The sequence below is a fragment of the Mustelus asterias genome, chromosome 16 (assembly GCF_964213995.1).
Source record: "Mustelus asterias chromosome 16, sMusAst1.hap1.1, whole genome shotgun sequence".
NCBI classification, from domain to species: Eukaryota; Metazoa; Chordata; class Chondrichthyes; order Carcharhiniformes; family Triakidae; genus Mustelus; species Mustelus asterias.
Genome location: NC_135816.1, coordinates 12,106,607 through 12,120,985, shown reverse-complemented (window position 1 = coordinate 12,120,985; position 14,379 = coordinate 12,106,607). Strand labels below are relative to the sequence as shown.

Genomic DNA, 14,379 nt, shown 5'->3' with positions numbered 1-14,379 from the left:
CGTTCCGTCCCCCCTCCCTCGTTCCGTCCCCCCTCCCTCGTTCCGTCCCCCCTCCCTCGTTCCGTCCCCCCTCCCTCGTTCCGTCCCCCCTCCCTCGTTCCGTCCCCCCTCCCTCGTTCCGTCCCCCCTCCCTCGTTCCGTCCCCCCTCCCTCGTTCCGTTCCCCCTCCCTCGTTCCGTTCCCCCCTCCCTTGTCACATCCCTCATTTCCTCCCTTGTTCTCTCTCTCATTCCCCCTCTCTCTCATTTCTCCTCTCTGTCATTCCCCCTCTCTCTCATTCCCCCTCTCTCTCATTCCCCCTCTCTCTCATTCCCCCTCTTTTTCATTCCCCCTCTTTTTCATTCCCCCTCTCTTTCATTCCCCCTCTCTCTCATTCCCCCTCTCTCTCATTCCCCTCCTCTCTCATCCCCCCTCTCTCATTCCACCCCTCTCTCATTCCCCATCTCTCTCATTCCCCCTCTCTCTCATTCCCCCTCTCTCTGATTCCCCCCTCTCTCATTCCGCCTCTCTTTCATTCCCCTCTCATTCCCCCCTCTCTCTGATTCCTCTCTCTCTCATTCCCCTCTCTCTCATTTCCCTCTCTCTCATTCCCCCTCTCTCTCATTCCCCCTCTCTCTCATTCCCCCTCTCTCTCATTCCCCCTCTCTCTCATTCCCCCTCTCTCTTATTCCCCCTCTCTCACTCCCCCTATCTCATTCCCCCTCTCTCTCATTCCCCCTCTCTCTCATTCCCCCTCTCTCTCATTCCCCCTCTCTCTCATTCCCCCTCTCTCTCATTCCCCCTCTCTCTCATTCCCCCTCTCTCTCATTCCCCCTCTCTCTCATTCCCCCTCTCTCTCATTCCCCCTCTCTCTCATTCCCCCTCTCTCTCATTCCCCCTCTCTCTCATTCCCCCCTCATTCCCCTCTCTTTCATTCCCCTCTCATTCCCCCTCTCTCTCATTCCCCCTCTCTCTCATTCCCCCTCTCTCTCATTCCCCCTCTCTCTCATTCCCCCTCTCTCTCATTCCCCCTCTCTCTCATTCCCCCTCTCTCTCATTCCCCCTCTCTCTCATTCCCCTCTCTCTCATTCCCTCTCTCTCCCTATCTTTTGTTGTCTCCCTCCCTCTCTCTCTTTCTTGCTACCTCTCTCACCTTCCCTCTTTCTTGTTCCCTCTCTCTCTGTCCATCTTTCTTCTTCCTTCTCTCCTTCTCACTCTCTCTCACCCTCCCTCTCTCTCTCTCTCAGCCAAATAATTCCGTTGACATTTGTTACCTCACCCGACACACTCACTGAACAGTTTGAGGAGATTGTGAAAGGAAAGAGTTGGAAGTCAGCATGATGACACAACAGCTGAATCTCTTATTTTTCTTGCAAACCAATAAACATGTTCTATTTCTCATTTTCTCTGACAGTCTTAATTCCTCGGAGTATTACCCACTGTTCGTGAGTGTGTTATGGATTGCTGGTGTGTTCTTCAATCAGGGTAAGAGAAGTAAATCATCGTCCTCTCTGGTTTAATTTTCCCTTGTCGCCACTCTCTTTATTAAATTCACTGCCGTCTATGTCTGGCCTACTTGATATAAAGTATGCAATTACATAGTTATTAAAAGTAAACAATTTAAGTAACATTGCAGAGCAGAACCTAGTGCTAAAGAGTAATTTTGCAGACATCATTTGAAGGGGTTACAACAACAGCATTTATATAGCGACGGAGGAACAGGCAGGGACCATTCAGCCCCTTCAGTCTCTTCTGCCATTCAGTTAGATCATGGTAAGAAGTCTCACTGCCCCGGATTAAAGTCCAACAGGTTTATTTGGAATCACGAGCTTTCAGAGCGCTGCTCCTTCATCAGGTGGGTCAGTGATGAAGGGACAGCGCTCTGGAAGCTCATGATTCCAAATAAACCTGTTAGACTTTAACCTGGTGTTGTGAGACTTCTTACTGTGCCCACCCCAGTCCAACGCCGGCACCTCCACATCACAGTTAGATCATGGCTGACCTGTCTCTCAATTTGCCTCTAACCCAAGATACTGCGGATGCTGGAATCTGAAACAAAAACAGAAAATGCTGGAAAATCTCAGCAGGTCTGAGCACCTGTTGGGAGAGAGAATAGAGCCAATGTTTCGAGTCTAGATGACCCTTGTCTCTGTCTCTGAAACATTCTGATGAATATTTCATTGGTGGTACGTTGGCAGGGTGGTTAGTACTTTAAACCTAAACTTTAAACCTTTAAATCAGTGTTCCCCCCCATGGTTTAGGTTGTGATGGATTGAAAGTAGGTCTCTGCGTTAAATGTGACGGTGTTTAGTTGGGGTCCTTGTGGACACTAACCCTTTTGGTTTCTTTCCATACAGCCCTGGCAGTGTGCATTGGAGCCCTGTATTTGTACAGCAGGTACAAGTATTTCAAAGGGTACTCTGAGTCAGCACTAAAAAGGTAAGGCTAAGCTTTTCTCAGTAAGGCAGCAACTTGAGTCATGTTTGGGCTTTTCAGGGCAATAGTTCTATAAGTCAACTGGAAAACAAACCGCCTGCCACGTGCCCCTGTCATTCAGTAGTGTGCCAGAATTTTACAAATCACTGGGGGACTGGGAGCAATGGGGAGAATGGGGTCTGGGAGTGATTGGAGGGTGGAGTCTGGGAATGACTGGGGGAGTAGGGTCTGGGAATGACTGGAAAAATGGGGTCTGGGAATGACTGGGAGAATGGGGTCTGGGAATAACTGGGAGAGTGGGGTCTGGGAATAACTGGGAGAGTGGGGTCTGGGAATGACTGGGAGAGTAGGGTCTGGGAATGACTGGAAAAATGGGGTCTGGGAATGACTGGGAGAGTGGGGTCTGGGAATGACTGGGAGAATGGGGTCTGGGAATAACTGGGAGAGTGGGGTCTGGGAATAACTGGGAGAGTGGGGTCTGGGAATGACTGGGAGAGTGGGGAGAAGTTGGAAAAATTCAAACTGTTATAATTGGAACAAAAATGGCTCTGAGGTGATCCAGTAGAGACTTAAAAGATCATTAGAAAACATTTTTGCAGAAAAAAACCTATTCCCTCCAGCGAGGGGGTCAGTGACCATGGGTTCAAAGATTTTAAATCATTGACAAAAGATCTGGAGGGGAGGTGAGACACATTTTCACTCGAGACCTTTTGGATCTGGAACATTCTACCTGAAGAGGTGACGGAAGCTGATTCCAGAACTAATTTTGAGAGGGAGCTGGACAAGAGCAGCATAGGAACATCATCACCTGGTGGTTCCCCTCCAAGTCACTCACCTTTCGGAGTTGCTGTTCCTTCACTGTGCTGCCGGCAAAGCCCACATCCCATGAATGAATAAAATAAAAGTTGGGGATGGACAATAAATGCAGGCCCTGTCAGCAAAGCCCACACCCCATGCATGAGTAACAAGAGAAGTTGAGGTTCACTAACGTTCTCGCCCAAGGTAGTGGCAGTGTCAGCTGTGATTAGTGGGTTGCATTTGCTCCTTTTGCGTTAGGGCAAATGATCCAATGGGGAGATGAGAATTTTTACACAGGAGTTATGGGCTGGAATGCGCAGCAGAGTTAACTCAACTTTTGGAAAGGAATTTGGATAAATACTTGAAAAAGTAAAATTTGTGGGGCTATGGAGGGGAAAAGCAAGGAATGTTGGGTTAATTGGGTAGCTTTTTCGAAGAGCCAGAACAGGCATGATGGGCCAAATGGCCTCCTTTAGTGATAAGAGCCTAGGCAGTTACCATAGAACCATAGAAAAGTACAGCTCAGAAACAGGCCTTTTGGCCCTTCTTGTCTGTGCCGAACCATTTTTTGCCTAGTCCCACTGACCTGCACTTGGACCATATCCCTCCACACCCCTCTCATCCATGAACCCATCCAAGTTTTTCTTAAATGTTAAAAGTGGTAAAAGCATTTACCACTTTATCCGGCAGCTCATTCCACACTCCCACCACTCTCTGCGTGAAGAAGCCCCCCCTAATATTCCCTTTAAACTTTTCTCCTTTCGCCCTTAACCCATGCCCTCTGGTTTTTTTCTCCCCTAGCCTCAGTGGAAAAAGCCTGCTTGCATTCACTCTATCTATACCCATCAAAATCTTATACACCTCTATCAAATCTCCCCTCAATCTTCTACGCTCCAGGGAATAAAGTCCCAACCTATTCAATCTCTCTCTGTAACTCAGCTTCTCAAGTCCCGGCAACATCCTTGTGAACCTTCTCTGCACTCTTTCAACCTTATTTACATCCTTCCTGTAACTAGGTGACCAAAACTGTACACAATACTCTAATTTCGGCCTCACCAATGCCTTATATAACCTTACCATAACACTCCAACTTTTATACTCGATACTCCGATTTATAAAGGCCAATGTACCAAAGGCACTCTTTACGACCCTATCCACCTGTGACGTCACTTTTAGGGAATTCTGTACCTGTATTCCCAGATCCCTCTGTTCAACTGCACTCTTCAGAGTCCTACCATTTACCCTGTATGTTCTACTTTGGTTTGTCCTTCCAAAGTGCAATATCTCACACTTGTCTGCGTTAAATTCCATTTGCCATTTTTCAGCCCATTTTTCTAGTTGGTCCAAATCCTTCTGCAAGCTTTGAAAACCTTCCTCACTGTCCACTACACCTCCAATCTTTGTATCATCAGCAAACTTGCTGAACCAATTTACCACATTATCATCCAGATCATTGATATAGATGACAAACAACAATGGACCCAACACCGATCCCTGCGGCACACCACTAGTCACAGGCCTCCACTCAGAGAAGCAATCCTCCACAACCACTCTCTGGCTTCTTCCATTGAGCCAGTGTCTAATCCAATTTACTACCTCCCCATGTATACCCAGCGACTGAATCTTCCTAAGTAACCTCCCATGAGGGACCTTGTCAAAGGCCTTGTTGAAATCCAGGTAGACAACATCCACCGCCTCCCCTTCATCCACTTTCCTGGTAACCTCCTCGAAAAACTCTAATAGATTGGTCAAACATGACCTACCACGCACAAAGCCATGTTGACTCTCCCTAATAAGTCCCTGTCTATCCAAATATTTGTAGATCCTATTCCTTATCACACCTTCCAATAACTTGCCCACCACCGACATCAAACTTACTGGCCTATAATTTCCCGGATTTCTTTTGGAATTTTTTTTAAACAACGGAACCACCCTCCAATCTTCCGGCACCTCCCCCGTGAATACTGACATTTTAAATATGTCTGCCAGGGCCCCTGCAAGTTCAACACTAGCTTCCCTCAAGGTCCGTGGGAATACCCTGTCCGGTCCTGGGGATTTATCCATTCTGATTTGCCTCAAGACAGCAAGCACCTCCTCCCCTTTAATCTGTAAAGGTTCCATGACCTCCCTACCAGTTTGCCCTATTTCTGTAGACTCCATGCCCGTTTCCTCAGTAAATGCGGATGCAAAAAAACCATTTAGTATCTCCCCCATCTCTTTTGGTTCCATACAAAGTCTACCACTCTGGTCTTCAAGAGGACCAATTTTATCCCTCACTATCCTTTTGCTCCTAACATACCTATAGAAGCTCTTTGGATTTTCCTTCACTCTGTCTGCCAAAGCAACCTCATGTCTTCTTTTAGCCCTCCTGATTTCCCTCTTAAGTAGCTTCTTGCACTTTTTATACTCCTCGAGCATCTGATCTGTTCCTTGCTGCCTGTACATTTCATACAACTCTCTCTTCCTCTTAATCAGTGTTACAATCTCCCTCGAGAACCAAGGTTCCTTATTCCTATTTACTTTGCCTTTAATCCTGACAGGAACATACAAACTCTGCACTCTCAAAATTTCTCCTTTGAAGGTCTCCCACTTTCCATTTACATCCTTACCAGAGAACAGCCTGTGTCAATCCACACTTCCCAGATCCCTTCTCATTTCATCAAATTTGGCCTTTTTCCAGTTCAGAACTTCAACCCGAGGACCAGATCTATCCTTATCCATGATCAGGTTGAAACTAATGGCATTATGATCACTGGATCCAAAGTGTTCCCTCACACTCACATCCATCACCTGCCCTAACTCATTTCCCAATAGGAGATCCAATATCGCATCCTCTCTAGTTGGCACCTCTATATACTGATGTAGAAAATTTTCCTGAACACATTTTACAAACTCTACCCCGTCCAAACCTTTAACAGTATGCGAATCTCAATCTATATGTGGAAAATTAAAATCCCCTACTATCACAACTTTGTGTTTCTTGCAGTTGTCAGCTATCTCTCTGCTGATTTGGTCCTCCAATTCTCGCTGACTATTGTGTGGTCTATAATACAACCCCATTAATGTGGTCATACCTTTCCTGTTTCTCAGCTCCACCCATAGGGCCTCTGTAGACAAGCTCCCTAATCTATCCTGCCTGAGTACCGCTGTAACATTTTCCCTGACCAACAATGCCACCCCTCCATCTTTTATCCCTCTGCCTCTATCCCGCCTGAAACATTGGAACCCTGGAACATTGAGCTGCCAGTCCTGCCCCTCCTGTAGCCAAGTTTCACTAATGGCTATAATGTCATATTTCCATGTGTCTATCTACACCTTCAGCCCATCTGCCTTCCCCACAATACTCCTGGCATTGAAATAGACACACCTCAAAAGGTTATTTCCACCACACTCAACCCTTCCATTTGTGATTTTGCTTGAACTAACCTGTCTTTTCACCCCTGCTCCACTATCTGCTCTGGCACTCTGGTTCCCATCCCCCTGCAAATCTAGTTTAAACCCTCCCCAATAACACTAGCAAACCTCCCTGCAAGTATATTGGTCCCCTTGTAGTTTAGGTGTAACCTGTCTCTCTTGTACAGGTCCCACCTGCCCCAGAAGAGGTCCCAATGATCCAAGAATCGGAAACCCTGCCCCCTACACCAGTTCCTCAGCCACCAGTTCATAGTGAAAAGCCAACACCATTTATATTTTATTTTCCTGTCACATTTCAGGCACTTTCTGTTTTCTCTTTGCTGACTGATGATGAATTTGTCTTTTCCTCTCAGGTTGCGTCCGATGTACTTTGGTGCCACCATCCTCTGGATTCTGATTAGCTTAGCTTCCCTCGGAGTCCTGAGCCAGTTGTGCTCTCAGTATCTCGGTTATAATCCAATCACTGCCGCGAGAAGCTACGTTGAACTGTGAACGATTCCTGCCTGGTGGAGAGCTTCCGTCTTCAGTGTTGCCAATCAGAAGAATATTTAAAGTGATTACCAAACATAAATATATCTCATTTTTAAAAAAATCCAATTTTCCTTTTGATTGAACTGCTGAGGCTGAGGCTAGTTTCTCCAAGTATCAATGTGGTGTTTTGATGGATGCCTCTGGGCATTGACCCTAATTTCAAAGTGTGTTTTCATGAGTCAGATACAATTCCTTATTCCCTTGGAACTGCACTGCTCTTAGAAGAATCTGTCCATTTGAAATCAGCAGCTTTAATTGCTAAGTATCTGCAGCAAAACAGACAAACTGTTCAGAACAGTCTCCCCTACCTCACTTCACCTCACCTGATCAATGGATCCTATTTCATGTGTTTATCTATCTTCTCCTTGAATGCCTTATACCATACATCTCAACTGCTCCCCGTGGTGGACAGTTCCACCCTTTCACCACTCTCTGGGTAAAGAAATTTCTCCTGAATTCCCTGTTGGACTTATTAGTGACTATCTTGTATCTATGGCTCCTGGTTCTGGTCTTCTTAAAGTGGATGGACCAACATAAAAGATGGTCCACACCTCCAGAGCAAGATTGACATATGGAGGTCCATGGTCACTAATGCCTTTTTAGAGAATGGTATCTGAAGAGAGAGAGCGAGTGAGAGAGAGAGAAGGGTTTTGGTCTCTCCCACAAGTCGAAACAGATCGGGTGGACTCTCAGAGGCTTTTTCCCAGGGTGGAAATGGCTGCTACGAGAGGACACAGGTTTAAGGTGCTGGGGGGTAGGTACAGGGGAAATGTTAGGGGGATGTTTTTCACACAGAGGGTGGTGGGCGAGTGGAATCGGCTGCCGTCAGTGGTGGTGGAGGCAAACTCAATAGGGTCTTTTAAGAGACTCCTGGATGAGTACATTAGACTTAATAGGATGGAGGGTTATAGGTAGGCCTAGAAGGTAGGGATATGTTCGGCACAACTTGTGGGGCCGAAGGGCCTGTTTTGAGCTGTAGTTTTTCTATGTTTCTTCTATGTTGCTATGTTTCTATAAGTATGGCACAGTGGTTGGCACTGCTGCCTCACCATGCTAGGGACCTGGGTTCGATTCCGGCCTTGGGTCACTGTCTGTGTGGAGTTCTCGCCGTGTCTGCGTGGGTTTCCTCCGGGTGCTCTGGTTTCCTCCCACAGTCCAAAGATGTGCGGGTTAGATTGATTGGCCATGCTGCATTGCCTCTTAGTGTCGGGGGATTAGTGGGGTTATGGGGATAGGGCCTGGGTAGGATTGTTCTCAGTGCAGGCTCGATGGGCCTCCTTCTGTACTGTAGGGATTCTGGGATTCTTCTATGCTCTTCTCTACAGTTACCCTGTCGACCCCTATGATAACCATTAAAGTCCTCTACCAGGTCACCCTCAACCTTCTCTGTCTACACATTAACATGCAGATATTTAGAAGCTTTAATATTGTAAAATATTTCGAGAAACAAAACTTAACATCGTGTCACATAAAGAAATATGAGAACAAGCCATCAAAGGCTTGATAAGAGGTAGCTTTGAAGTACTAACCTAAAGTTGAGGGGGTAGACTGGTGGAGGGTGGAGCGGTTTGGAGCTGAAATTCTAAAGTTAAGGGGCAAGGCAAATGGGGGGCTGCACAAGAGGTCAGAGTTGGAGGAGTGCAGATATCTTGGACATTTGTAGGGCCGGAGGAAGTTAGAGATAGGGAGAACTTGAGACTGTGGGAAGGTTTGATAACAAGAATGACCAATTTGAGGTTGAGGTATAGCTAGACCAGTGTGGGTTAGCGAGCACAGGGGGTGGTTATCAATGGGACTTGGTGTAAATCAGGAACAAGTAGCAGATCTTTGGATGAGCTCAAAGCTTACAGAGGGTAGAGGAAAGGGCCTCAGCCTGTCCGATCTTTCCTGATTATTGTGACCCTCTTCTAGCGTCACCTTAGTAAATGTTGTCTTGCACCCCCCTACCCATCTAATACAGTGGAGACTAAATGTGGTCTAACCAACTCTGTACGAGTTGGGCATGACTTCAGATAAAGGCAAAACACTGCGGATGCTGGAATCTGAAACAAAAACAGAAATTGCTGGAAAATGTCAGCAGGTCTGACAGCATCTATGGAGAGAGAATAGAGTCAACGTTTCGAGTCTGGACGACCCTTTGTCAGAGCTCTATTCTCTCCTCACAGAGGCTGTTGGACCTGCTGAGATTTTCCAGCATTTTATGTTTTTTGTTGAGCGTAACTTCTCTGCTTTCCAGTTCAAGGGATTCAAGTGCTGTCTTTACTTATTAACCTGCGTTGTCTCTTTTAGGGATGTGTGTATCTCGATCCCACTTCCCTCCGTTTCTCTATCCCATGGAGACTGGAATTGGCTGAACAATATGTGACCTTCTTGTTCTTCCTACCAAAATGCAGCGTCTAATATTTGTTTCTCTGTATTTTGCCTCTGCGTTAATGCCATCCTTACATCCCCCTGTCCCCAGTTTGGTGTCATTCGCAGATTTTGAAACTGTACTTCTGATATCTGAGTTCAAGCTGTTTCTGTGGATTTATCGAAACCATCCTTGCTGGCTTCTGACCCCAGTTGTAACTTATTCCATCCATGAAGAGTCTTGCTGAGTGATAACTCTGACTCACAGAAGTGTGATACCGTTCACTATAATGAATAAATACCTGCATGTGTAATTAGTGTGTTTTGTTACATGGGTTACCTGAAACTATAAATAAAGTTGAATATATCTTGCACAAAGCCCATTCATTTTCACACGACACGGTGGGTTCGTGAACTGAGGATTCTCGCTATTCCAATATGTCAAGAGGCAAACGTTTAAATCGCATTGGTAGAAAGAAATAACTTGCATCTTTATAGTGCCTTCCCTGCTCTCGGAACTTCCAAATGTGCTTCACAACCAATGAAGTACTTTTGATCTATTCTCTGCTGTTCGAGTAGGATGCGTAGGTCAGAGGGATTAGTGGGGTAAATATGCGGGGTTACAGGGATGGGACCTGGGTGGGATTGTTGTCAGTGTAGACTCAATGGGCTGAATGGCCTCATTCTGCACGATTCTCTGAATGGGAGCAGTCAATTTGCACACAGCAAGCCCCCACAAACAGGTGAAAATGAAGAAGTTGATATTTTTGAGTGATGGTTGGAAGATTGGCCCAGGAAAGCAGGGAGAAATCCCTGCTTCAAAATAGTGGCCATGGGATCCTTTGTGCGCACTCGTGAAGGCAGACAGGGTCTCAGTTGGGCAAAGATGGAACCTCTGGCAGAGTAGCACTCCCTCACTACTGCCTATATTTTGTGCTCATGCCCCTGACTCAGGATTGAACCTGTAATTTGCTAATTCAGAGGCAAAAATACTATTAACTGAGCCACAGCTGACAGCACGATTCAGCAAATGGTTTCTGCCCTAAAGTTTATTTATTAGTCACAAGGAAGCTTACATTAACACTGTGAAGATCCCCCAGTCGCCACACTCCGGCGCCTGTTCGGGTACACCGAGGGAGAATTTAGCATGGCCAATGCACCTAATCAGCACATCTTTCGGAGCGTGGGAGGAAACTGGGAGCACCCGGAGGAAACCCACGCAGACACGGGGAGAACTCTGTGCAGACTCCACACGGTGACCCGAGCCGGAAATTGAAACCAGATCCCTGGCGCTGTGAGGCAGCAGTGCTAACCACCGTGCCGCCCCCTCGCTGAGTTTCGGGCATTCAAAAAGAGAAAGTTATGAATATACTGTGAATCTTGAGATTGGGGAAGTTCGAATCTAGTTCCTCATGGGACGTGAGCTGATGTGATCATTAAAAAAAACAGTTCAACAACATTAGAGCTAAGGCAGATGGAAAAGCAAGCTTAACTCTGTCCAACTTTGACACTTGGGAGGGTTTTATAACACAGCAAAGGAGGACCCAGGAACTGATCAAGAAAGGGAACCTAGAATATGCATGTAAAGTAACTAAAACATTGAGACAGACTGTAATAGCTTCTATAGGTGCTATAATGTTTGATTTGATTTATTATTATTGTCACATGTATTAACATACAGTGAAAAGTATTGTTTCTTGAGCACTATACAGACATGTTTGACTACAACAAATGTGGGTCTATTCTAGGCAGAATCAGGATAATTTATAATGAATAGAGAAATGGCAGAGAAGCTAAATGATAACTCACTGAGGAAGATACAGGAGATCTCCCAGATGTAGAGGGACGAGGGAGAATGTGGAGACGAAGGAAATTAATATAGGTAAGAGGTATTGGAGAAATTAATGGGACTGAAGGTTGCTAACTCCCTAGGATCTGATATTCTACATCCCAGAGTGTGGAAAGAGTTAGCTCTGGAGTTAGTGGATGCATTGGTGACTATCTTCCGAAAATCTACAGATTCTGGAACGGTTCCTGCAGATTGGAAGGTGGCAAATATCACCCCACTATATTAGAAGGGAGGGAGAGAGAAAACAGAGAACTACAGACCTGTTGGCCTTACATCAGTGGTAGGGGAAATGCTGGAATCTATGATAAAGGACGTGAGAAATGGACAATAATGATCTGATTGTGCATAGCATGGATTTATGAATGGGAGACGATGGTGGCATATTTGGACTTGCAGAAGGCTTTTGTAGATGAAGAAAGAACATCTACAACAATGATTTTACAACAATAATGGCAATAGTGGGTGAGAGTAATGCATGCTGGGATTTTGGGTCAACTTATAATTTAAACCAGACACAGGTCATAAAGTTGCTGTGGTCTGGGAGCTGTGATCTGAAGCTTCCTGCTCATGCCCACAAAGGGCAAGAACCTCATTTCAATAGATTTACATACATTTTCATCTCATTATCGAGCCCTCCCCCCCTGCAGCCATACGATCCCTTCTCACGGAATGTTCAAACTCACTGGGGTGAGGTCACAGCAGCACGGCTTACAACAGATTTGAAAAAAATGGGAATTAATCGAGGAGATGTTTTCAGGGGGCACGCAGGCTAAGTATAGCCCCGGTAGGGGGGGTGGGGGTGAGGGTGGGGGGATGCGGGGAGGGAGAACATGCCTGTCCCCTGCTACAGGTTGGCACTGCCACTTGCGCCAACCTGGCAGTGCCAACCTGTGCCAAGGACAGTGCAGGGGTGGACTGTCTGGGGAACCCCATCGGGGGGTGGAGGTGAGGGTTTATAATATGTTTGTTGGGGGGAGGAGCCTGTGATGCTTGTGGGGGAAGAGGGGAGAGAAGAGAGCCCCAAAACTGTTGCTTGTGGGAGAGGGTCCCCCGTGTCAGTTGGGTTTGGGGGGGGAGGGGGGGGAGGTGGCTTTATTTTCTGTGCTGATTGGGGTGCCATTTATGAAAGTGCACCCAATCCCTGTGGAGATGGCCTCACCGGCTCTGTCAGGCCCCGTCCCAGAACGGTGACAATGTAAACCAGGTCCCTGAATATTTTCCCCTGCCAAGAGGCTCAAGACCTGGACTAAAGTCTCAGTTGGGCAGCTGTAGAACTTCACGCTGTCAGAAGCTGACACTGAAAAAATATTGGAAAATTCCACCCATAGAAACATAGAATCTAGGAGCAGGAGTAGGCTATTCGGCCCATCGAGCCTGTTCCACCATTCAACATGATCCTCTGATCCTATATCTCAACACTATAATCCCGCGCTCCACCCATACCCCTTGATGTCTTTAGAGTCTAGAAATCTATTTATTTCCTTCTTAAATATATTCAGTGATTTGGCCTCGACAGGCTTCTGTGGCAGCGACCATCCATAAGTATTCCACAGTTCCCTGGGTAATTCTCCTGAGCTGCAGCTGTTCTCAGAGGTGAAACTTTCATTTATTCTATTTTTGGCTCTGGATTTATACAACACAGGCAATGGCCATCTCCAACAAGAGAGAATTGGAACATCGGTCATTGATATTCAATGGCATTACTATCGCTGAATCCCCCACCAGCGACACCTTGGGGGTTACCGTTGACCAGAAACTGAATTGGACCACTTATATAAATATTATGGTTACAAGAGCAGGTCAAAGGCATGGATTCCTGCTGCGAGTAGCTCACCTGACTGCCAAAGCCTGTTGACAATTAACAAGTCAGGAGTGTGTTGGAATACTCTCTACTTGCCTGGATGAGTGCAACTTCACTCAAGAATTCAACACCATCCAGGACAAAGCAGCCCATTTGATTGGTAAGCCTTCCACAATCATTTACTCCCTCCACCACAGATGAATGGAGGCAACAGTGTTTACTATCTACAAAATGCACTCGGGAGCACACCAAGGGTTCTTAAGCAGCACATTCCAAACCAACAACTGCTACTATCGAGATGCAGTAAGAAGTCTAACAACACCAGGATAAAGTCCAACAGGTTTATTTGGTAGCAAAAGCCACTAGCTTTCAGAACAGCCTGTTCCGAAAGCTAGTGGCTTTTGCTACCAAATAAACCTGTTGGACTTTAACCTGGTGTTGTTAGACTTCTTACTGTGCTTACCCCAGTCCAACGCCGGCATCTCCACATCATGACTATCTAGATGGACAAGGGCCACAGATGCATAGGAACCCACCCCCTGGACGTTCCCCTCCAAGTTACTCACTACCCTGACTTGTCCTTTCACTGTCACTGGGTCAAAATCCTGGAATTCCCTCCCGAACAGCACTGTGGGTGTACCTACACCTCAGGGAGTGCAGCGGTTCAAGAAGGCAGTTCACCATCACCTTTTCAAGGGCAATTAGGACTGGGCAATAAATTCTAGCCTGTTCAACATAGCCTGCACCCTGTAAAATGAATAATAAAGGCCACAATCCCTTGGTTTGGTTACCTTTCAATACTGCCAAGCTAACATGCTGGTTACTTTCTTTTGCATGAAGATACAGAGGCCCACTGTAGATTCTAATCCTAGCTTTAAACTAGGCAATTTTCCCGTTTTTCACAAGATTCAAACAAAGATGAATCCTCACTCATCTTCCACGTAATCAATGGTGAAGTTAATGTTACACAGTGCAGATCTATCTAACTGCAGGTGTATCTGTCATTTACTTCCGCAAACCACATGTGGTCCAAACTGCAACTAAAAACCTCTTCCAGGAAACACCCTGATAAATTGAAACCAGTGAGAATTCCTAAGTTCCTTCCACCTCCATGATGACTTAGCCCCCTTCTGCTCTGTCCTCAAACCAACCTGTAAGCTAATTGTCCGTCATTTTTAATTTCTCCAGTTAAGTTAACCCAACTGCTGTGCGATAGCTGACT

The 14,379-nt window shown here is 46.2% G+C and overlaps 1 protein-coding gene across 3 annotated transcripts in view; it reads left to right on the top strand.

Annotated features, from left to right (window-relative positions):
- Positions 1-9,879, top strand: part of ltc4s (leukotriene C4 synthase) — a 29,730-nt gene extending 19,851 nt beyond the window's left edge. The window contains exons 3-6 of one of the 3 annotated variants that reach the window (XR_013499832.1): positions 1,394-1,464; positions 2,337-2,418; positions 6,981-7,249; positions 9,344-9,879. Coding sequence is in view for 1 of the 3 variants with exons in the window: in XM_078231790.1 (XP_078087916.1) it covers positions 1,394-1,464; positions 2,337-2,418; positions 6,981-7,119 (292 nt within the window). In the remaining 2 variants the exon portion in view is untranslated. Of the gene's footprint in view, positions 1-1,393; positions 1,465-2,336; positions 2,419-6,980 lie in introns of all 3 variants that reach the window. The other 2 variants (XR_013499831.1, XM_078231790.1) reach the window with 2 other exon arrangements.
- The last annotated feature ends 4,500 nt before the right edge of the window (positions 9,880-14,379 follow it).